Here is a 25,337-nt window from a genome sequence, read left to right as displayed (position 1 = left end):
ATGGATTACCTCAACTGTGAATAAAATCAGCCCTAGGTGTGATGAGTCTATGAAGGTTAATATAATGCATGCTGCCCTGTGATTGACTGATATCCAATTCCATATCATATTCCTGCCTCGCAGCCTGTATTCCAGGGTTAGACCCTGGATCTGCCATGACCCTGACCAGGAAAAAGCTGAATGAATGAATGAATTGTGTATAAAATGGCCATTTAAGGAGAGCTAGAGTTTTGGATTAAACAACAGCTCAGAAAAACATATAGAGAAATTGACAATCACATCCTCATGTCCAAAAACAATTTATAAGAAATAAATGAAAAACTGTAATTGGCTTGAAATGAGAGAGAGAGAGAGAGAGAGAGAGAGAGAGAGAGAGAGTATTATGGAGGAAGATGCTAAGAATGAATTGCTTATTAATTAACACAGGTTACCTCCTTCAACATTTTCAGACTCTAAACACTCATTGACTCTCCCTAATCACAGAATACTACAATTCCCATGATACTGTGCACTCGATGTGTGTGTGTGTGTGTGTGTGTGTATAAATTTACCTCATAAAACAATTTTCCAAACGTTAAATTGAGTTGTTCCAGTAAGCGGAGAGTTTACCTCAGCTGCTTATGAGCTCTGAGACTGTAGGAACTCTTATGAAGCTGTAACGCATATTTGAATACACAAGAAAGCATGGCACGTACTTACAGCACGGAATTGTGGGTAATGTGATAATACTAGATAGGCTGCAATCAGGCAGCGTGTAGTTTTAGAAAAGTAAGAAAGCACTGCAGAGAAATGGCATGTGATGTCTGGAGAAAACAGAGAAAAATCATCTCTCTTTCTGTGGAAGACGTTCCTAATTCAGTGTAAATGCGACTGAGAGCTTCTGTGCCACATGACACTGTAGAATCAGTAATAATGGCAGGATAGAGATAATGACAGAGAGAAAGAGAAGGAAGGTGCTTATTAGAGGGCGAGTCAGAAGGCAGTTTACTACTCAATCATCTCTTCCTTTTGCGCTCACAACAATACTGCTATTTCCAAGAAGCTCTCTACACACATCTTCCTAAAACACACACACACACACATTTTGAAAATAAATGTAAGATTATCAAGTGTTGACTCATGGACATCATACTGAGAAAACGTCTTGGACCATGGATGGCTTCGTACAACTGCTCCATTCTGTCCACCTGGTCGGGGAAGTACACTGGTAGCTCAGTGGTTAAAGTTATTGATCTGGAGGTTGTGGGGTTAAATCCCAGTCTTTTTAAGGACTGGCCAAGACTCTTAATCCTCAACTGCTGCTCAGCTGTACCGTCTTAATTCTAAGCATGTACAAGTCTGTACAATACAGTGCTGTGCTGAATAAGGATGGAATTTACTGTAAATATCTCATTTGCATTTGTAAATAAAATGCTGTATATACACACACCTTCTTGAATGCCTTCTGTCGTCCATGTATGTCTACTTTTCTGTCCTTGTACACCTGCCTACTGTATATTTTTCACCTTGCATGTCTCACTGTTATGTTCTGTGTACACTTTTACTTCAAGCACCAAAACAATTCCCTGTATGTCTGAGTTACTTGGCAATAAAACACATTCGGATTCTGACTGTACATGCACTAGTCCCTGAACCTGGATGGCTGAAGGAGAGACTAAAAGAACCGTTGTACAACTAGAGTCGCTGGAACGGCATCTGGAACATCACCGAGTACCAGAATAGATAGATAGACAGACAGACAGACAGACAGACAGACAGATAGATAGACAGATAGATAGACAGATAGATAGATAGATAGATAGATAGATAGATAGATAGATAGATAGATAGATAGATAGATAGATAGATAGATAGATAGATAGATAGATAGATAGATAGATAGATAGATACGTAGATACAAACAACACAAAAATGTAAATGTAGAATCCTACTGCTGCCCCACCAGATGAACCCCAGAACACTAAGACAATGCACAGCGTCACACTGGAAGTCCAGGAGTCACATTTAGCATGCATAAAACACGTTATAATTCTGTTCGTGTACTACAAATTAGCATTTATCACACATACGTACGCACAACTGTTTGCATGGCTGATGTTGAATCCCACACATGCTAAATTACTTTGCTTGCCCAAGGCCATGCTTGTTTACATAATTGGCATATATGGTAATCAATTTCTCTTTAGAAGAGTGATTTTTATGGCTGTGTTTGGGCAATTTATATCCTGATGGCTTTGATAGCATGATAATACCTATTATTATTATTATTATTATTATTTTTATTGTATTTTCCACTGCAATATTTGTCACCAGTTTCTCAATTGAAATGTTCTGGTGGTTGAAGACCTTAAAGCAGAAAAGAGTTGTGTATAGATGATATTGTTGGGTTTTGTTGGCCTCTCCATCATGAACGATCTTTAGATGTGCCTCTAGTATGATTTGACTTTACACTTTACGTCTGTGTCAACTGTCTGCACCTTTTATTGAGTCACTCGAATCTGCTGACATGATTGACAAAAAGCTAGATATTGAAGCTCCTCATACTCCGTTTCCACATGATAACACTTTTTTTTTACGTGATCAGAATTCACACACATCCTCACACACTTCAGAACCTGATACAGTGCTAATCCGTACTGTGTAATGAACTTCCCAAAACTCAGATACAAGTTGTTTTGTATTTTGTACACTTTCCCTTAACCTTCTTAAAAGTTAGAGAAGAAGACTCTGAGAGTCTAAAGAAATTCCTCACAGCAGAGCCAGCACTTCCAAACCCCAACTTCAGTTGAACTATCATCTGGCAGACGTCACAGAGTAGCCTCAGGGCTGTACTGTCCAACCAACCAGCAGGTGAGGAGCATTTTGTTATATTTACAGGACATAGAGCTCAGTCATCTCACCATCTGAACAGAAGTACAGAAACACACAGCACTGGAGTGGCAGGTGAAGTCTGAGAGTGAAAGTTTAGTATGAAAAACTGAACTGGGGCAGTGGTGGCTCAAGTGGTTAAGGCTCTGGGTCGTTGACCGGAAGATCAGGGGTTCAAGCCCCAGCACCGCCAAGTTGCCACTGTTGGGCCCTTGAGCAAGGCCCTTAACCCTCTCTGCTCCAGGGGTGCCATATCATGGCTGACCCTGCGCTCTGACCCCAACCTCCAAGGATGGGATATGCGAAGAAAGAATTTCACTGTGCTGTAATGTATATGTGACAAATAAAGGCTGTTTCATTTCATTTTTCATTTCATTTTTTGAACTGACTGCCTGTGTGTCATCTGCTTAGAGAAGATTCATACAACAGTAATACATATGTGTGTGTGAAAAGCAACTTTTCAGATCACAAATAAGTGAGCTGTCTTGTACTTATGGTGCATTCAATGTAACTCGTAAGAGTCAGATCACTACAATTTCAACCCCCTTGCCTGCAAGCTACAAAGTAGAAGAAAAAAAAAACATAGATGGTTCTGTATTCGTCTTTTACTTCTTTACCTTCTCATAACAGTGAACTGCATAGCCAGTTGGAAATTCAACAAGTGGATATATTTGTTTGTTGATGCTATGAGCAGAAATGCTGATGTCTTCTTGCAGCGTTCAAATGTGCTATCTATCTATCTATCTATCTATCTATCTATCTATCTATCTATCTATCTATCTATCTATCTATCTATCTATCTATCTATCTATCTATCTATCTAATGTGACAATGGCACATACACTGCCGCAAACAATCGAGAGGGAACCACTCTTCACCCCTCCACACACAGAGTGTAATAAGCGGCGGAGGATCAGCACCACGGTCAGCACCGCTAAATTAGACTGCAAGGTAGGGCGGCATAAAGCCCACTAAAAACCTGCAGACCAACCAGAAGAACTGCTGAATTCCTTCCCTCCAGGAGAAGAAGAGAGCGGAGGGCTAGGCTCTGTGGACAACACAGGGTAAGGGAGTCTTCCTTGGGTGGAACTAACAGGGCCCATATCTCTCTTTGTTTTCCACTACAGAATCCTCCGGATGAACCAAGGCTGCGACTGGACCATTGAAGCTCTGCCATGCTCCTGGGTCAGTGCCACCAGACCACCACTGCTTCTAGCTCCAGCTCCAGACCACTGCTATGGCCGGAGCTAGTGAAACCTCCTTTCTCCCTCAGCAGAAGGAAAGAAACGAATGTTTTGACTATTTTTGCCTGAATTAAAGAAACTGTAAAGTTTTTTTGTTGAACCTTCTCCCTGCTTCTGTTCTGTGTTCCCCTGCTCGGTGTACTAAACTATCTATCTATCTATCTATCTATCTATCTATCTATCTATCTATCTATCTATCTATCTATCTATCTATCTATCTATCTATCTATCTATCTATCTATCTATCTATCTATCCACCAACCCACCCACTGAGCCATCCATTCCAACCAAATCCATCCATCCATCCATCCATCCATCAATCCACCTACTCACCGATTCAACCACCCATCTGTCTGTCTGTCTGTCTATCTATCTATCTATCTATCTATCTATCTATCTATCTATCTATCTATCTATCTATCTATCTATCTATCTATCTATTATATAACTCTTCAGGAACCTCTCATACTGAGACCTATTTGTACTGTAACTGCTCTTTCTGCAGGAGCTAACGCTAGCTTGTATCATTTCCAAGTGTAGTTCAGTTACCTGAGTCAGCCAGGAAGTTAAATTAGGCAGCTAATTCCTTCTGCAAGCATTAAACAGCAGTGTATATGTGCGAGATTAGGCTGTTTAATTGAGAAGGTCAATTAGGTAAACGATGTCATAGCCAGATAGAATTGAGTTATGTAAATCACTAGTACAAGTTACAAGGTCACAGAATATGATGGATTTTGATGGGGTTTTTTTTTTTGCTGTTTTTTTTTTTTTTTTTTTTTTAATAATTTAAGATTATACACAGAATCTAAACAATAAATGGCCTAAACATTCTGAAGAAGTTTTATTTTTTTTATTTATTTTGTTTAATTTAATGTTTATTTAAAATTTAAGTTATGTAAATCACTAGTACAAGTTACAAGGTCATAGAATATTATGCATTTGGAAAATAAGAAAAGGTTTTTTTTGTTTGTTTTTTATATATAATTTAACATTATGGACAAAATATAAAAATTCTAAACACTAAATTCTAATTTAAAAATTTAAAAAGTTTTATTTGCCCATTTTATTGGGTCACATGTCTTAAAGAAAAACATATAAATCACTTAAAGGAAAAAAACCCTACCCTCTCCTAAAATTTCTGACCGTCACTTCTCCATTTTAGGTGCTCTTAAAATAGGCATATTATTAACAAATGTGTAAAACTTAATCACTCTTGTAACCAATAGCAAAAAAAATATCCTTGTGACCCAAAAATTCTATTCTTTACTTTTGCAGGAGCAGAAATAAAAAGTGAGGAAACAGGAAGAAGCTGAGAGAGTGATTCTGAGCGTGAAAAGTGGGGTGTCAGTCTGTCTGTCTCTCTCTCTCTCTCTCTCTCTCTCTCTCTCTCTCTCACACACACACACACACACACAAACAGTTCAGGATATGAAACTTTTAATTCAGCATTTACTGTGACCAACCATCACCTCAAGGCTCAATCTCACACGCACACACACACACACACACACACTCACACACTGTGTTTAGCTCAGAAAGTTACTGCCCGGCAAAACCAAATCACAGAAAACACGAAACAAAACAAAATAAAACAAAACAGGAAGTGACTCACCATTCTTTTCAGTGTGTGGCTTGAAGACTTCCTGTCCAGGCAGACAGGGACACGGTCCTTCACACTTTGCTAAGATGTTCTTTCCCGAGACACATGCCTGGAACTCCAGCTTACACTGCAGCCAGACAGAAAAGGATTATGGGTAATGTTTTGTAGTTCACATTCAGCCTTAAAAACAATATGTGATGTGTGACATAAAAAAAAAAACCCTCCTCACTGGCGTTTATTACAAATATTCACTCCAGAGAGTGCAGCATTTAATAACACATACTGCATTATGCATAAACTGCTGCAGCCACATAAACGTGGAGATAATTACCATTCTGTGCGTGCTGTAGAGAAAAAGGGATGTGTGACGAAAGTAAGTGAATTAGCCAGCATGTGCAAAATAAAATTAGAAAGCAGCGAGTGAACAAGAAAGAAATTCCATCAAGTCAATGCTTTGTGATGGAAAAGCAAAATGGAGATTTGTGTTCAGTGTGTATTAATTCTGCTTCAAAAGCTTTAAACGATCCTCTCTTATTAAACATTAATCAGCGCACCTCATTCAATCACACACAGATACTGGTGTCAAACGTGTGTGTGTGTGTGTGTGTGTGTGTGTAGGGCAGTAGATTGAATTTCACCACAAAAATTGGCTTATGAACAAGCTGAAGTGGAATGGAGCTGATTCTTCATAAACGAGTTTTGTAAACCAATGCGAACTCGAGGCCGTATTTCTTTGTTAGAGTGACATCAAACACACACACACCTTTCTAAGCTTGGATCTTTTAGGTCAGATGGACAGATGGACAGACAGGCGGACAGACGGACAGACGGACAGATAGACAGATAGATAGATTGTTTGCGGCGGTGTATGTGCCATCGTCACATTAGATAGATAGATAGATAGATAGATAGATAGATAGATAGATAGATAGATAGATAGATAGATAGATAGATAGATAGATAGATAGACAGCCAGCGGCCAGCCAGCCAGATAGATGGATGGATGGATGGATGGATGGATGGATGGATGGATAGATAGATAGATAGATAGATAGATAGATAGATAGATAGATAGATAGATAGATAGATAGATAGATAGACAGCCAGCGGCCAGCCAGCCGGCCAGCCAGCCAGATAGATGGATGGATGGATGGATGGATAGATGGATAGATAGATAGATAGATAGATAGATAGATAGATAGATAGATAGATAGATAGATAGATAGATAGATAGATAGATAGATAGATAGATAGATAGATAGATAGCACATTTGGATCACATATCCATGGTTGGAGATTTAATTCCTGCCTCCGTCATTTGTGTGGAGTTTGTTTGCTCTCCTCAAGCTCCAGGTTTTCCTCGACCCATTAAGGTAAGTGGTGTAGAGAACGGATGTATTATTATTATTATTATTATTATTATTATTATTATTATTATTATTATTATTATTATTATTACTATTAGGTTCACTTGAGTGAAAAAAGAAAAGTCCAAAGCTGGAGCTGGGCTCTCCTGGAGAGTTGAAGCAGTGTGTGAGCTCCTGCAGTTGGTCTGTGTTGAGCCTCAGCATGGCGTGTTTAAATTGAGCAGACCTGCCTGATCTCAGCTGGAGTGCAAAATGTCCAAAATGTTTTATTCAGAGGTGTACAGCAGCTTACAGCTTGCAGGTTTTACTGTAACAGTTCAGCAGCAGGCACACACACACACACACACACACACTGTCTTAATTCCAGCTTATTGTTACTGTAATTATCCTGCATCTGATTTGTACTTTTTCTAATGCTTATATACAAACACACACACACACACACACACGTACAACATACATTTCTTTCCCCTCCATCTCTGACATATTCAATTTCACGGCATCCGGTTTAAACTCGCCACTATGCTGTTACATCTCTCGGCTAATTTAAGAAGCGGCTCGACTAATTAAAAAAGCTGACACACACACACATACACACACACACTTGTGTATAAATGGTTGCACAAATTCTGCATTTACATCTACACAAATTAATAAATAATGTATACGTATAAATATACACAGAGTTAATGAAGTGTCAGAATGCTAAGAGAAAGGATTTATATGAGACATTTCTGTGGGGGAAAAGAAAAGATTCAGTGGAAAATGGCATCTGGATTTATTTGAATTTAATCACAGCATGACAGATCTGATCATGCCAGGCAATCAGAGTGATGCTGAGAGATAATCATTAAAATTACAAAAAAAAATAAAAAAGAAAAAAAAGAACGAGATCGTTCTATTTCAGGAAGTCTCTAATAAGAGGGTAAAACACCTCCAATTTAAGTTTCATTTAATTCCATTCAAAGATTTTATAACTGTATATAGTATCATTGTTCCAAAGCGTCCAAAAAAAGTTGGAATTTCAACAATAATACTCAATAAATACAATATAATCAATAAATACTCCCTTACTCCTGCTGGCAAAGTTCATCCACATGATTATCCATCAGCACTGACTGAGTCATTTATACACAAAATCAGAGACGAGGGGGATGTTTACATATTGTCAGCAAATGTCACTAGTATAAGCTAGGATTAGGGTTAGAATTCATGTGGAAAACAGCCTTTTACTGACATCATATACATACACAGATCAGCCATAACATTATGAGCAGTGACAGGTGAAGTGAATAATAACTCTGATGATCTCCTCATCATGGCACCTGTTAGTGGGTGGGATATATTAGGCAGCAAGTGAACATTTTGTCCTCAAAGTTAGTGTTAGAAGCAGGAAAAATGGACAAGTGTAAGTTTTAAGTTTTAGTTTAAGTTTTTTTTTTTTGATGAAGGGCCAGATTGTGATGGCTAGACGACTGGATCAGAGCATCTCCAAAACTGCAGCTCTTGTAGGGTGTTCCTGGTCTGCAGTGGTCAGTATCTATCAAAAGGGGTCCAAGGAAGGAACAGTGGTGAACCGGCGACAGGGTCATGAGCGGTCAAGACTCATTGATGCACATGCACATCCACACATTGATCGTGTGATCCGATCCAACAGATGAGCTACCGTTGCTCAAATTGCTGACGAACTTAATGCTGGTTCTGACAGAAAGGTGTCAGAATACACAGTGCATTGCAGTTTATTGCATATGGGGCTGCATAGCCATAGACCAGTCAGGGTGCCCATGCTGACCCCTGTGCACCACCGAAAGTGCCAACAATGGACACGTGAACATTAGAACTGGACCATAGGGCAATGGAAGAAGGTGGCCTGGTCTAATGAATCACGTTTTCTTTTACATCACATGGATGGCCAGGTGTGTGTGTGTCATTTATCTGAGGAATACATGGCACCAGGATGCACTATGGGAAGAAGGCAAGCCGGTGGAGGCAGAGTCATGCTTTGGGCAATGTTCTGCTGGGAAACCTTGGGTTCTGCCCATGCATGTGGATGTTACTTTGACACGTACCACCTACCTAAGCATTGTTGCAGACCATGTAAACCCTTTCATGGAAACGGTATTCCCTGATGGCTGTGGCCTCTTTCAGCAGGATAATGCGCTGTGCCACAAAGCAAAAATGGTTCAGGAACTTACAGGACTTAAAGGATCTGCTGCTAACATCTTGGTGCCAGAAACCACAGCACAACTTCAGGGATCTAGTGGAGTCCATGCCTCGACATTAGGTGTTCAAAGTGGTCACTACTAGCATCTAGACACATCTGATTTCGGTGAACTACTGTATGAACAACATTTACTAGCGTGTCCACAGGGATTGCTCTACATGATACATCAATTTCTTCCCATAGTGTAGCCAGTGTAGGTGGTTTTCTACGGTACACCACATCCTTCAGTGTTCCCCACAGAGGGGTGTTAAGTCCAGGGAACATGGAGGGAATTCAACAGCACCGGTCACATGATAGCATCAATGATGGTGAGTTGACCGGTGTAGTTGACACTTACTGACATCTTTAGAGGAAACATGATACAACACATTGCTGCCATAATTCAATTTGAGGGCACAGATAACAACTATTGAAGTGTGGATACATTTTTTGGGCCTCTCTGTATACACTTCACCTAGTCTTAAGTTTTGAAATACTGTAAGATTAAAACTCTTATTAATTTCATTCCAAAGTAGTTTACCAAATATATCAGTCGCTCCCGATGCATGACCTGGCTGCAGCCGAGCTGATTATTATGGATTTGCTTGGAGGTTCTAACCAAGGTTATACAAATATCTATACTGAATTGTAATTTCAATGCCATTTACATACTCACCAGCCAGATTTTAGTAGAATTGTGCTACTCTTTCAGTCAGCTAGAAACAAATCTGAATATACAAAAAAAACTCTGCCTGAATATAGCTGGAGACGGATAAACAGAAGGACATCGAGAAGCTTCAGAACAAGCAAAGTCGAGTCCCAACAGAAGTACCAAGCAAGCTGTACTTCAGACAGAACATGAGCTGTTAAAGACAGTTTCAGTCCACGTACAGGACAGACATCGTGACTAAGCTCATTAAAAAAAAAAAAAAAGTTGTGTGCAGGATTGTATAAAACAGCACAGAATTTCAGCAACAACATTGAGCACAATTCTGAACTAGCAGAAATGATGTCCAGGTTGGGAAAAACTGACCTGAAGCTATGGAAAAGTAGTACATTTAATAAGTCATCTTAAAAGCTCAGACGCTCCAAATCAGTTTATGGAATTTGCACCTCAGTGTATCTGGTGTTCTTAAAGGTCACAGTTCAATGCTAGAGACTTCAATATAAACTTGCTATTAGATGCTTAAGGCTAAATCTTTATTACTGTTGAATTACATGGTTAACACTTTTGATCTTGAGTGCTTTGCTATTATGCCTATTCTCAATTTCAGATGAGGAGAAGGTGCCATTTAGATAACCTTATACAGTATATTTGGAATGGAAATATAGGGAAAAATATCAATATACCATATTAAGTACAGCGCAAATTGTGTTTTTGAACAGCCAATATTTACAGAAGTTGAACTTTAACTTTTATTTAATATGTATGAAGTAAACTGAGGAATGTTTCTGGCAGTTATATAGTGAGGTATAAAAATACACTGAATATTTAGTATAAAGAACACTGTTAAGTGGAAGATTTTAGTTTTTAATTTTTAATAAAGCAGTAATTTTCCCAGAGGCGAAAACAGAATTTCTGCCTGTTTCGTTGTGTCCATGTTCAGCACTGAATGTCTTCGTCATGTCTTACTCCACAGTGGTGGTTAATGGCTCATGTGAAAGTAAACACTTAAGAAATTAGAGTTGTTCATAAGTATTTCTGTTAACAGGAAATGTTCCATAAAAAAGAGAGAAAACTTTTAGGTTCTTTCACGCAAATGTTTCTATTTTTTTTTTTAAATAGTGATATCCAACCCATTTCCATTCTCTGAGATATTCTTGTTCATAAGCGCCTATAATTTGAAGGTGTTAATGTTAATGATTGCAAATCTGTGTAAGGTTATACCACCAGAGGTAAAAAAAAAACATCTCACGCTAAAAGCCATCAATGTCCTGATTCATTTGATGTCAGGTTTAAGACAATAAAATAATTCATTTGTTTATTCTGATTGAAAATGCTCATTGGAATACCAGTGTACTCGTCAAAAGGGTTAAAGTGTTAGTATAACTATTTTTCTTTTAGTCATTGAAATCATTGGGTCATTGAAATTTTGTACCTTGGGTCATGGAGATTCTCTACCTTAGGTCATGGAGATTTTATACCTTGGGTCATGGAGATTCTCTACCATGGGTCATGGAGACTCTCTACCTTGGGTCACTGAAATTTTGTATCTTGGGTCATGGAGATTCTCTACCATGGGTCATGAAAATTCTCAACCTTGGTTATGGAGATTTTGTACATTGGGTAATGGAGATTCTCTACCATGGGTCACATAGATTTGGTACTTTGGGTCATGGAGACCCTCTACCTTGGGTCATAGAGATTTTGTACCTTGGGTCATGGAGATTCTCTACCATGGGTCATGGATATTTTGTACCTTGCATCATGGAGATTTTGTACCTTGGGTCATGGAGACTCTCTACCTTAGGTCATGGAGATTTTGTACCTTGGGTCTTGAAGATTTTCTACCAAGGGTCACAGAGATTTTCTACCTTGCATCATGGAGATTTTGTACCTTGGGTCATGGAGATTCTCTACCATGGGTCATGGAGATTTTGTACCTTGGGTCATGGAGATTCTCTCCCATGGGTCATGGATATTTTGTATCTTGGGTCATGGAGATTCTCTACCATGGGTCATGGAGTGTCTGAGGCTGAGACAAACTTGCTGAATAGACTTTTCTGGCCACAAGCTTCCAAATGTTGAAGCTTACACTGTGACAATGTAAGCTTTTCCGAAAATTGGTTCACTTAATCCAGTGTTTAAAATTTATTAGCCGTGATAAAATCTCCAAGCCAAGTAGTATAATTAACTCTCATGTCAATCTCAATCAGGCTTTACTGTCTGTCACAAGCCAAGGCTACATGCAAACATACATTTTTGAACCCCAGCATTATTTCGGCTGCAAAGTGCACACACTGATCCAAAAGACTTCCTCTGTAATCTCTGTACAAACTGACTTGACTAGCCTTGCCTAGCTGTGCCTCTCGGTCATCAGCCCAAGGACTCTTGTAACAAAAGAGATTCTAGCAAAACGAATAAAGGATTCAGATTGCAATGTGTGTATAGAGCTGACAATTGAAGGGCTAACACTGAATAAATCCATGGATCTCAGTGTGCTTCTGGTTTTTAGAGTGTATTATAGTGTAGCTACAGTAAACATAAAGCTGAAGAGAACAATTTCCTTTATGACTGTCTTTGTGTTCGTTCACAGTTTGTTGACAGTGATGAGAGATGACAGTGGTGATGATTATGATAATAATGATTAAGATAAGATAATGATTATGATGATGATGATAAATTCACCTTTGAGGTGTAGGTATGACCATCCGAGCCACACACTGGACTAGGATGGACACCAGGACAAGGTCTACATTTCCCATGATTCATTGCTTCCATCCAGTGCTTATGGAGATGGCTGCCTTTCCTTGGCTTAATGCTGAAAGAGAAAAGTTTTTTTAATACATATTAATATTTATATATATATATGTGTGTGTGTGTGTGTGTGTGTGTGTTTGTGTGTGAGTGTGTGTGACAGACAGAGAGAGAGATGTGGTATTATAATAACAGATTAGAAATGTCAGTGAGGTGTTGCATGTGAGTCACACTGATTAAACAATGAACTAATGTTGGGTTAGAAAAGGCCAGAGCACTGCCAGTGTGTGTGTGTGTGTGTGTGTGTGTGTGTGTGTGTGTTTTCTCTCAGGGCCGAGTATCTGTATCACACTGTGAGTGGATTAAATAGCCTTCAATCCCCCTGGAGAGATTCCCTCTCTACATCAGTCCCACACACACACACACACACACACACACACACACAGACACACACACACACACACGACTGAACAGGAGAAAAGAAACTGTGCTTTTCCTCTCTCTCATCTCATCTTGTTCTTTCATCTTGTCTTTCTTTTTAAAGCATAAAGATCATCATCTAAGCTTCTGCTCTGATCTGTGCCTCTATTTTATATCTATTTACTACTTCTTCACTTTTTGTAATATTTTGTGTTTTCCCTCAATTTCTGTCATATAGAATAAGATATCTGCTCAAAGGAGAAACTTTAGTCACTGTAATGCCCTAAAGCTCTCTAAATGGGAAGATAGAAACACCTACATCCAACCAGTCAGGATTAGAAAGTCTTCCTACTGGCCTGTCAATCACGCTGCTGTCATTTCTGAAAGCACCAGCAGGCGCTCCAGCCTTGGCATGTGTACTGAGAACCTATCTTTATCAGGGGCCCTATAGGGAGGGGCTGTATGTCAGTAATTTCAGTTGCAAAAAAGCTAGCAGCAGCTAACTCATGGCAGAATAGCTGACTGTAGCTTTAAAGTGAAGCTTTTTCATATAGGGTGAATTCAGATATACTGGGAAAATTTGGGGCTGTCAAGTTAAACGTCTTATTGCAGATGAAAACCGATGAAAGGATGTCTCCCAAATTCCCAAAGATGCTTTCCTAAACTAACAGAAATGTTCAAATATTTTCAATCAGAGCTCAGAAAAGGGTAGAGTATGATTTTTTTCCCCCTACACAGTTATATAGATAACACTTTGATGATTTCAGAAATGTAAAATTTATAGTTTATTAGCTTGAAAAAATTCAGAAGCTGAACCAAAAATAAATCTTAATTCATCCTATTAACACACTTCATTTGGGAAATCACAAAAGTCCAGAGTCCAGATCCTATCACAAGAGCACTGGGTGAAAGCTGGGATTTAGAGTAGCTAAGTAGTAGTTACGTTTTTAGAAGATGGAAGAACGCTCACAAGGTAGGCACAGAGAGGAACAATGGACACTGGAGCTGTGAGGCACTCTCACTACCTGAGGACGTTATGTAGCCTTCATAACACTAATCACTGTTTTATCCAATTCAGGCTAAGCTGAAGCAATATAAAAAGCTCTGCCATCACGGATCAGTGCTTAATCATAATTACGCTGAATTATTCAATGGATTACATATCTTCCATTATTCTAATCCCTTATTAATCATTTATTAATGTGTGTCACACATTATGCGAAATCTATTGATGCCAAATCTTTATGCATTCATTTCTTATTTACATGCAAACCATCTGCTTAATGTTTGTCATTGTGTAAACTAATGACAAGAATATAACAGCATTTGCTTGGCATTAATGACACATTAGTGTAGCTTTGTATTGGACATGTTGCTGAAGAGTGTAAATTGGTGCGGTTTTCTCACAAGCTTCAGCGCGATGGTAGCAAAGGAGCTGGCAGCTCACCGGATACTGTGTGTTTGCTCATCAAGAGAGAGAGAGTAATTATAGCTAATGAACTGCTGGGCTTTCTCACAGGACTAATGTATAATTAATGCGAGTTGAATCTTAATAAGGCATGGGCTAAAGAGGAAAGGGCGGGGCCAAACACCTTGAGGAGGTCAGACCTCATGAAGACCTCTACCAGGACCCTGATCACACGGCTGCAGGAAATGTGAGAATATTAGTGAAATGTAAACAATTAGGTCTAATTTCTGAGCGATATTAGGTGGATCTGGCTCGTTTAGCTTTGCAGTTTAGATTTGCAGCTGTTTTTCATCGTGTTTATGAAGTCATTTTCCGGCGCAGATGGCAGTAGGAAGGTGATTCACTATTAATGGGAGATTACGAGAGTCGGGTGCCGGTGATAGACGGCAGAGCAACTCAGCTAATATCAGTTCAGCTCTCTACCTCTGCCTGAGTTTATTCCAGCCAGAGATCATTATGCATGTGTGTGTGTGTGTGTGTGTTGGGTAGAGAGAAAGAGAGAGACCGAGAGAGAGAGAGAGAGAGAGAGAGAGAGGGAAAAAGAGAGAGAAAGAGAATGTGTCTTACCTGTGCTGTGGAGGTTTGTGATTGGTGCAGATGGCTGTTTGGAGGTCATGACTCACACACACTTTGTGAGGAGGACAGCGCACCTTCATACACGGATCTTTAGTAATGTCCAAACCTGGCAAAGAAACACACACAGATCATAAGAAATATAACACCACATGAGCTTTGAATTATTTTTGCACTAACTGTGATGACGGCTCTTGCAAGAGAACATCACGACATCACAAAAACAACAAGGTATCAGTGGCATGGCAAGCCACCTTAATCAGATGCTGGTTAGCTTCCCATATATAAACAAATCACAGTTATCCATGCTGGAGGTCTAAACATTGCTGGCAATTACTAACTATCCTCTTATGGGACTGATTAAAAAGACAGCTGCAGAAATAGGAACTACTGTGAATACATGTATATGTGTCATTTTTTCACCCCTACTGGCTCATTGGAAAGCATGAGACCAACCTAACACTTAGGTATTACTGTAACACCATGGATATCACACTGCAGGCATTCACATTTCACCTTGCTTCTTGACTGTAAATAAGCGCACTCCTTCCTGGTAAAATCACCTCTTTTGTCTCGAGTGTCAGGGTTCATGTGAGTCTACTCAGCTTGATCATATAAAATAATCTTGAGTTACATGGCAGACGTCTGGGAACACATTACAGTTGAATTCAAATGTAATGAACAAAAAAGGGTTTGTTAGATTTTATACTAAAAAATGTTTACTCATTGATTCATTAATCGATTCATTCATTCATTGTGTCATGGAATGATTCATGGAATGATTCAATGATTCATTCAGTATCTTCAGTAATCACTTAATCCTTATCAGGGTGACCGTGGCTCTCCAGCCAGTCCCGAGACCACTGGTCACAGGGCAATAATAAATGTGGCGCAGGGCATTGCAGGGCACCATTTCTAAGTAATGGCTTGTCCGAATTGTTCAATTTAAATATTTAATATCAATTTTGGTTTCCACTCATTCTTACATTCATTCATTTTCAGTAGCTGATTTATTCTGGTCACAGTGGAGCCTATAACTGGATAGAAGGCAAGAATACATTGCAAGACCATTTCCACTCCTCACTATTATTTTATGATGGAAAGGTAGACTGATACTATGGAGAATTATCATCCTGACCCATGTCTCCACTTCACTGTGGGCAGCTGATGCGTCAGGTAGTAGGTAGCAATATTATCACAATGCCAAGCTAATATTCTAAAGTGATAGATTTTCTAGAGAATCATCCCCTGTAGAGAAAACGAGTTACGCTGCAATTAGAACTGCAAACAGTAAAATTAGCCCTGCAGGAATAAACAAGTTAACAACTAAAAGATGCAATCCTTGACAAGAGTCGCATTTTCTCAAGATTCAATTTTACCATTGTGTTTTAGCTTGAGCCTGAAGTACATAAATAGGCAGATGATTAAAATTTCACCCATTTTATAACAGCTGACCTCTGAATATGGCCGTGTGAAAAAAAAAAATCAAACAAATTCCCTGTTTCTTTGCTCTGTATATCCATCATCCAGTTGTCGTGTAAGTGCTCATGATAAATGCATTCAGAAAAATTCCGAGAGACAGATATGAATACAGCAGAGAGAGACAGAGGAGGGGGGTGCATGCTGGTGGAAAATCTCTAGAGCTCATGAAGAAAAAAAACACTGATTTTAAACAAATGCTTTATCCTATACATTGCCATCTCTGATTTCAAGAACTAGCTTGAGCTTGTTTCGAAAGCGTACTGTCAGTCCCGCACTTCCTTTACAAAGAGAAAAACTGTGAGAGAAAGACAGAGAGAGAGAGAGAGAGAGAGAGTAAGAAAGGGTGGATGAGCAATGCTTAGTGCAACAGTGCAGAAGGAAAAGAGACACATCATTTTTGAGAAATGCTGGCTTGTGCTTTTTTGCTTTGCCCCTGAATCTTTCTCTGCTTTCATTTGTTGTTGTTGCATGAGGTGCAGAGAGTATGATTTCCTGATCAAATACACTGGGGTTTCAGTCTCTTCTTGGTTTTTGACCTTGATTTTATTTTTTTTTTTTGTACTTTTAATAAATATACTCATATCGAAGTCTCTGCATGTGCAATCATGAAATCGCTACAGCAACCAGCTCCAACGGCAAAACAGAAACCAATGTACGCAGCAGCAGTGAACTCTGCAAAGTATATGGCAAACCCAGTAACTGCCAAGCCCTGTGACTGCACTGTTCCTTGTATTTCACCCATCAGTTTGATTTGACATGCTTTGAAAGTTCTGGTGATCTCTTAGTTAACTGGGAAAACAATGGAATGAGCAATATTAGTCTGTCAGGAGACCAGATCCTGACAAACTTCCAGAGAATAAGATCCTGTAAAGCACTCAGGTAAAGAGGTGAAATGAATAAATAAATAGATTCCCACCTTTAAAATGCTTACTAAGATGTGAATTAAACTAGACACCATGTCTAAAGAACTAAATCCCAGCAGTGACGAATCTCCTGCTTAAACACCATCTCCACAAGTCAGATGCCAGGCCCATGTTCTGAGTCTCAATCATACTCAATGTGATGAGCGTAGAAAGTGTTTAGTTCTTCAGGGAATTGAAGTTGGCATGGACACCAACTAGCAGTGTGACAAAAGAGACTTATTAAGACTAAACCCCAGCAATCACTTGGATCCTGGATCAGTCAAACTCTGTCTTTATTGCCTGTAACTAAAGAGTGACAATTACCGCCATGATTTATCCCATTTTATAGCTCTCACTGCCTCTGAAGCAGATAACCTCAGGGTGAGGATTCTGCATGTGCAAGTCAGGATCAACCCCCAATTTCTGTTTCTTGTGCTAGATGAAAGACCAGCAGGAACTGGTACCATTATTCTCATCACAAAACCACCAAGCCTTATTGTGGATGCAACTCATAAATGAACAAAGCGGCTGCAAATAATTGCTCCAAACAGAAGAACAACAAGGTACTACAGAGCATCCAGACCTGTCTCTCTAGTTCATCATGGAGGTGGATGCCTCAGGGGTATGGGAGAAATATCAGCACAATGCCAGTGTAGTGCTCTAAAATTATTACATTTTGTAGAAATCTGTCACTAGCAGAGAAATGCTACAACACTGGGATTTAAATTAGCCCTATAGGAATGATGGTTCAACACCAGACAAGTCAGGTGGGCCGGTTTTACCAATTTTCTTCAAGCTCTATCGCAAGTAAATGATGGTTCTCCAAAGAAAGCAGCTACATACAATCATACATACAATGCATTTATTTTTTGTATATTAACTCTTTCACCAGAGGCCATAAATGGAATTTGCACCCACTCGAACACCAGTATACTGGTAAAAAGGGTTAAGTGACACCCACAGGGCCGTAGAACATAATCCATTTTCAGTCCTTCAGCAGTTTTGCAAGAACCAAACACAGATCCACAAACTGACACCTTTATCCATATCTAAACACCCGTGGGCACACACTGACTGTGTGATTTACTTGCAACCTTTATTACATTTCACCAAAATACAAGCTGTAGTCGATTAATCTGTGAAGGCAAGCTGCTGTTTCATCAAACAAACTTGATTAACTACCACATTTCAAGTTCCTGGGAGACTCTCTATTATGGTATTCTGGAGGACTGTCATGAATCAAGACTCCAGTTCACATCCAGCAAGAGCCTTCTAAGAAACCTGTGGCAAACCTCACGTTTGGGATATTCCTGCAGACTCACTGCAACTAAGGTTAGTGAGTTCACATCCTAACCTGGGATTTGAAAAATTCTTACGCTAAGAAGTATCAGTCACTCTTTGCCAAGAATCACACACTAACATCAGCCACTGTGTTTCACCCCAGCCATGGGTACTATGTGTAACTCTGGGATGTACGTCTAGGTATGATCTTGGTTCAGTCAAGACAACTCTCAAAGTAAAGTTTATACATTTATTATTGGAAATGGAATGTAGGTAGGTTTGATCTTGGTGGATATTCCTGCTACGCTCCTGCTGCTGGGTGAGTACTGAGATTTGCAATAGTACCTGCAGAAACATAGCAATATTGAGAAACAGGCTGCTGCTGCAAGGTAAGCAGAAAGAGGTTGAGGAGTGAATTCTCTTGCCACGCACTGGGGCTAAGCCTGGGATAATAATGGGTTGCATAGATAGGTAAGCATGGAGGATAGGCCACGTCACGGGCATTTGGGGAACCAGTCAAAGCAGGAGGAAGAGTTTCATGGCTATACAGCTATGCATTTTCTAAATCTTAGACCTTTGACAGGATCAAGCAGGTGATCCTTCCACTGGCCCCTAAAGAGCATCTTTCCATATTTCCGCTCTCAAGTTGTTTACTCCTGCTGGCTAATGCATTGCCCCCTAAAGCTCACCGCAAGCTGACGGAGCTGCAAAGTGGTGACTGAAAACATGTATTGGAGTCGTGCTGGTCCTACTCACCACTGGCTGTGTGTGTATTTATTGCGTGTACATTACCTATTCATCAAGCCTCTGTATATTTTGTTTCTTTACACGCTTCACTGCCCCTCTTGTTTGCAACCATGCTGTGAGCCGACCTTTGTTCCATTACATGGCTCAGGACATGGCCTCCAACTGACACTTGGCCTCGTTGGCCTCTCAGACCCTTCTGGACCCTTTTCTTCTCTAGCAACCACACCTACATTCGCCTCAATGCAGACAGGGCATGTGGCACAGGTCAAATGTCACAAATGTCAAGGTGTAGAGCTGCTATGGCAGTCTTTCCCTCTCTCTATGTCTTAATTTCAATCTCTTTCTTTTAACCTCTATAACCTTCATGCTTTCTCTCTCTATGTCTCTCTCCTCTCTCTCTCTCTCTCTCTCTCACTTTCTGTACTAGTTTCATGCCAGCCCTGCTGTTGTTCTGGAGTGCAGCCATGCCAGCTGGGCAGTTATTCTGCTTTGCCATTCGCTGATCTTACATTCTGTCATGAGCTCAATGTCCCTGCTTCATGTCATTGCTCCCTTGGCAACAGTGCCATGTGTTCATTGTTTTGGTTTCAGTGCTTGTGTTGGTCTACTATCTGCCCCCGAGTTAGTCATTGGTAGATTTGTTTTTTGTTGCCCCTGATTTACTTTGTACACTTTTGTGTATCCCTGTGTCATTGCAAAGTCTTGTGTTTAGGGTTTCAGCCATTTGCGAATACCACTCAGCCCCTTAATGATAGGAATACATCATTGCAATGCCATGTGCAGCCTGCGAAGGTCAAAATGCATAATTTATTAATGCTGTTATTGTTCCTTTATCACTTTGATTTATGCTATTACCAATAATTTCATGGAACCTTAATATCAGTCTATTTTACTGGCCGATAAATATATTGTTCAAGCAACAGCTGCATTAGAATTGATTGGTTGGTTAAACAGATGTTCCCTGGATCTCTTGAGAATATGATTGAAAAGTGTGAAGAACAAAACATCTCTCATCATCATCAATTCTCTCTCTCTCTCTCTCTCTCTCTCTCTCTCTCTCTCTCTCTGACTAGGATCACTAACTTCCCTCATTTCTTAGATTTACTTTTTTCAGTTGGTACACACATATTGTTGATCAGAGTTTGAAAATAAATGTCAAAGTTTGTAGAAAGCAAAACATCACTTCATCTTTCATCATCCTCCATCTCTCTCTCTCTCTCTCTCTCTCTCACACACACACACACACACTCACTCTCACAGTGGAATGATTGTCATGATGATGGTTTCTGATCACTCTGGAGTGTGTAAGTAGTGATGGTTACTGGTTACTCTGGAGTGTGCATCAGTTATACTGGTTCTTGTGCATGTTCATGCATCCCAGTTAACTCATCATCTGCTTGCGATTAACATCTAATCTACTCTTTCAACTTGTGGGTTTCACATAGAGAATATTCATTCGCTCACACTTTGATGAAGGAGCCTGTGATGCCAGTGCCAGGTTGGCACCAGGAAACAAACATTTACCTAAAGCACATTTCTAGAGGTAAAGGCTCTCAGAAATATGCACATGGATATGCAAGCCAATTAATTTTAATGGACTAACATAGAAGTACACTCATGCACCACCAAACCCCCAACTACACCCAACCACACACATACACACACAGCATTTTTAAAGAAAATACAGGAACAGCATATAAAAATGTCAAAGCAAGAACATCAACATTCAAGAAAGAAATATAATGAAATCCTGAGGCTTTATAAATACACACAGGGCAGGAAAAATGTGGCCTACTAAGGCTGTATTTGAAGGAAGAAAATACTGCCTTCAGAGACGCAAACATCTCTAATTTAGAAGGCAGCAAAAAATACAGTAAACCACAAATATTCTTTGTTTCTTACATGCAAAAAAATATGTCAAATGTGTATGAATAACATTATTATTATTATTATTATTATTATTATTATTATTATTATTATTATTGTTGTTGTTGTTGTTATTATTATTATTAGTATTATTTTATTATTATTGTTGTTGTTATCATCATGATGGTGTACACTGGTTTTGAAGCTGTCAAAGTCTATTTTTATTAAAGAGTTTTTACATGGAATAAAATGAAATAGTTCACCCTAAACACACAGTTTGCAGGAAGAACTTGAACTGATCTGCAAATTTGGGAACGCTTCCTAATTTAAAGAAAATCTACCTGTGATCCTGATCAGGAACATTCCCACGAATCACCCTCTCTGTCCTCATCCTTTCTATCTCCTTCCATTTTGCTTTCTGCTACTTTAAGAAACGATGTAATGAATAATCAGTGGATACATTTCACAGGAATAATAAGAAGATTGCATTCTCTGCAGTCGTTTATTAAAAAAACAAAAAATAAAATAGACTTCCTCTGGATTGTCACTATGGAAACAGCAGGGGCCAGAGGGCAAGTGGGGTCAGAGCTGAATACAAGTTTTATTGCATTACAGTTAAAATTAAAACAGATAGACATGAGGAGAGAGAGAGAGAGAGAGAGAGAAAGAAAGAAAGAAAGAAAGAAAGAAAGAAAGAAAGAAAGAAAGATAGTAGGGAATGACCAGATTGTGTGAAATAAACAAACAGCAATTATTCTGGATCTAAGAGAATTATACTGATAAGCTATTGTAGAGATGATGTGTACAATAAATGTTGACATGAATTGAAGATGCATTTCTCAAGTATTTTTCATTCTTATAGAGAAAAGGCGCACATATAAACTCCGAATCTGTTTCATTTTATATTAACTACCTGAGGAGCTGCACTAAGCCCTCACGCATGGAAACATCAGGAAATGGTGTTGAAGGAAACTTTTGAACTGCAGGGGTCAAAGAAACTGGGCAACGTTGCTGCTTGGCGTTGCCAGCAGTGCTGCTACAGTGCTCAGCAAGTGTAGCGTCTATCGGGATCAAGAGCTATATCCAGGTCTTGGTGTGATTTAATGTGCATAATCAGCAAAACACTCTCCCCTGCAAGTGTTAATATGTCATTAGGAAGGAGGTGGAGTGTCACACACTAACTCCCCCTGTGGAATTACCACCATTCCTTCAGTTCCACTGATGTGTGACTTCTAATATCACTCCTGCAGAGACTAAAACCAAAACTTGACTATATAAGTCTCAGCACATGCAGCGACAGAAGACATCAAAATATACTGTATAATATATGTGATCCAGCATGGGTTGCCTGACTATTAATTTTGAAAAGTGAGTTGAGTTGAGTTAAGGCAAAAACTGATTTGGGACAGTGCTATTTGAGACACTGATATTTTTAAGCTATTTTATACTAAATTCAAATAGCTCCTGGTACTCTGGTTTCCTCCCCAGTCCAGAAATATCCATTGCAGGCTGACTGGCATGTCTGAATTGTCTGTAGTGTGTGAATGGGTTTGTGAGTTTGTATACAAATTGTGCTGTGCAATATGGGGTTGGCAGCACGTCTAGGGTGTCCCCCGCTTCACCTAGGATAGACTCCAGGTTAACAGCGACCCTGTGTAGTATAAGCAATACAGAAAATGGATAGATGGATGGATGGATGGATGGGTGTTTTGAGCTAGATAGGTGGGTGGGTGTTTAAGTGGTTGTATGGATGGATGGATGGATGGATGGATCCATGGATGGATGGATGGATGGATGGATGTATGAATGGATTCATGTGCACTCTTGTAGAAGATCTGGCTGACCTGAAACAGATGATTCTAGTCATGCACATCTGCCATTCTTAGGTTGAGGATGCAATGTCTACAGCAATGTCAAAGACATTTTTCCCCGTTGATAATGAGCTGGGAATTGGGCCAGCATGTTCAAATCCAGTCATCAGCATCTAAAAACAAGTTTCAAATTCCATCAGGTAGCATGTGCTGCTCGGTTCCCAACTAGCTGAAAAGGATTTGATAGTAGCCTTGAATGCAATTGAATTTTGCACAGTGCTAGCCATAATGGATTTCACTATTATATAAGGGTTTTATTTTGATTTTATTCAGCTTTAAAAGACAACAAATGTGTGGGAGGATGAGGGACTGCTTAGAATTTGATAAGGAGTGTAAAGAAGTGGATTTAAAAAACAAAAAGCAACCTGACCAGTAAATACCACTATACTTTACACAAAGTATAACAATATGTAAGGTGTTCCAGTCCATTAAAGCAGGGAAAAATGACTTTGTTAGGAAATTTTGCCTTTTAATGTAAACAAGCTTATTTTCTATCATATTTCACCCAGATGATTTAAAAAAAAATGTCAGTGAACGCTACATCATTCACCTGCACATATACAGAAAATACCTTTTCCCAAGCTCCTGGTGCCTTGAAACTCAGTATTCTCAGTGTGGTCTTAAATAATATGTGTAATTGACTGTAGACTCGGGTTCATCTAGTCTGAAATATTTCCAGACAAAGTACAAGATAAGTACATTTAGCCTGCTTTTTCTTTTTAACCATCTGCCTTGCTGGCTAGAACGTCTCGGTTCATTTCAATTGGACTAATCCTGTGACTACATTTACAGCTGTCATGTGCCGCAGATCTGACACTGACTCTAAGCTAGCTAAGTGGGATTGGATAGATGATCTAACCGTGCATGTGAGTGGGAAGAAGGGATGAGTAGGCAGAATGCTGATAAATGAAGAAGACTCTACCAATTATTATGTACTGCAGGTAGGGCTGGGAATCATTTCTTGAACCAAATGACAATGGCCGCATTCTTTCTGTATGTCAGTGCTTGAGTTAAGAGCTTATGTGTCAGCGGTATGATTACTGTATGATATAATGAACAAAGAGGGCTGATTTAATGTGTCTCTGAGGGTGTATGAGGGTATAGGTGTGTCTCTGTTTGTCAGCATTTGAGTGGAGATTTGCAGAGGTCAGCAGTATGATTAGTGTAGTGGTATAATGAAAAGGAAAAAATAATAAAATAAAATGAATGTCCCGATGTACAAACCCCACCACCACCACCACCACCCCTCTACCTTACTCAGAGGACATTATCAGATTGGGGGACAGATTGTGGGAGCCTTGTATTGGCAGATGATCTCATGCTGGTTAATTGCAAACAGTACAGCCGGCAGTGATATCACTTACATCTGCATTCTCGAACTCACTTTAATACAAAAGGTTATGTCATTAACCCAGCTGTTCTGCAGCTATACTCTGTAGCTTTAACATCTGGTAATGAACATCATATCATATGTGCTTGCTCTGCGACAATTAAAAGCATTACACAAATAACAGTAATGTGAAGTGAATTGGAAATGTACCCCACAATCACCCTGTAGATATGGCAACAGCAGAGTGGGTTATAATTATGGGAAAAAATGGCTGAGGCAGTGCTGGGATCTAACCACAGGTGTAACATCCAAACAAAGATTATCAGATCAGAGTCTAGCTGTGATAAGCTGGTGAAAAAATGTTCATGCGATGTCCTTCAGAATGCGTGTATGAGTTTAAAGTGACAAGTTAAGCAGCAGGTGAAGGTTAATCCGTCACTACGCAGTCACTGGTGTAATGTGTGTGTCCTCCAGACTGAGGATCGGAGAATATACAGTGCATAATGCACAAACTGTGAACCAAAGGGATGCTTTAACCTGATGCAGCTCCTGTTAAGCAAATCTATAACTGATGCCGAAGCTACACTACATGAAAGTAGCCCTCGAGTTCCCTCTCACAGACTAATTTCGGAAATTTTGCAACAACCCCTCACTCTTGCCGACAAATCTTGCGACTGTTCCTCCTCATGGTGTGAAT

The 25,337-nt window shown here is 39.5% G+C and overlaps 1 protein-coding gene across 1 annotated transcript in view; it reads right to left on the bottom strand.

Annotated features, from left to right (window-relative positions):
* Nucleotides 1-25,337, bottom strand: part of spock1 (SPARC (osteonectin), cwcv and kazal like domains proteoglycan 1) — a 222,052-nt gene that overhangs the window by 49,120 nt on the left and 147,595 nt on the right. Inside the window, exons 5-7 of the mRNA XM_058408288.1 lie at nt 15,156-15,270; nt 12,632-12,764; nt 5,725-5,839 (exon numbers count right to left, since the gene is read on the bottom strand). Of these exons, the coding sequence (XP_058264271.1) occupies nt 5,725-5,839; nt 12,632-12,764; nt 15,156-15,270 (363 nt within the window). The remainder of the gene's footprint in view (nt 1-5,724; nt 5,840-12,631; nt 12,765-15,155; nt 15,271-25,337) is intronic.

The sequence above is a fragment of the Hemibagrus wyckioides genome, linkage group LG14 (genome assembly GCF_019097595.1).
Source record: "Hemibagrus wyckioides isolate EC202008001 linkage group LG14, SWU_Hwy_1.0, whole genome shotgun sequence".
NCBI lineage: Eukaryota > Metazoa > Chordata > Actinopteri > Siluriformes > Bagridae > Hemibagrus > Hemibagrus wyckioides.
The sequence above is the reverse complement of the archived record's forward strand: the minus strand, read 5'-3'. Positions and strand labels throughout refer to the sequence as shown.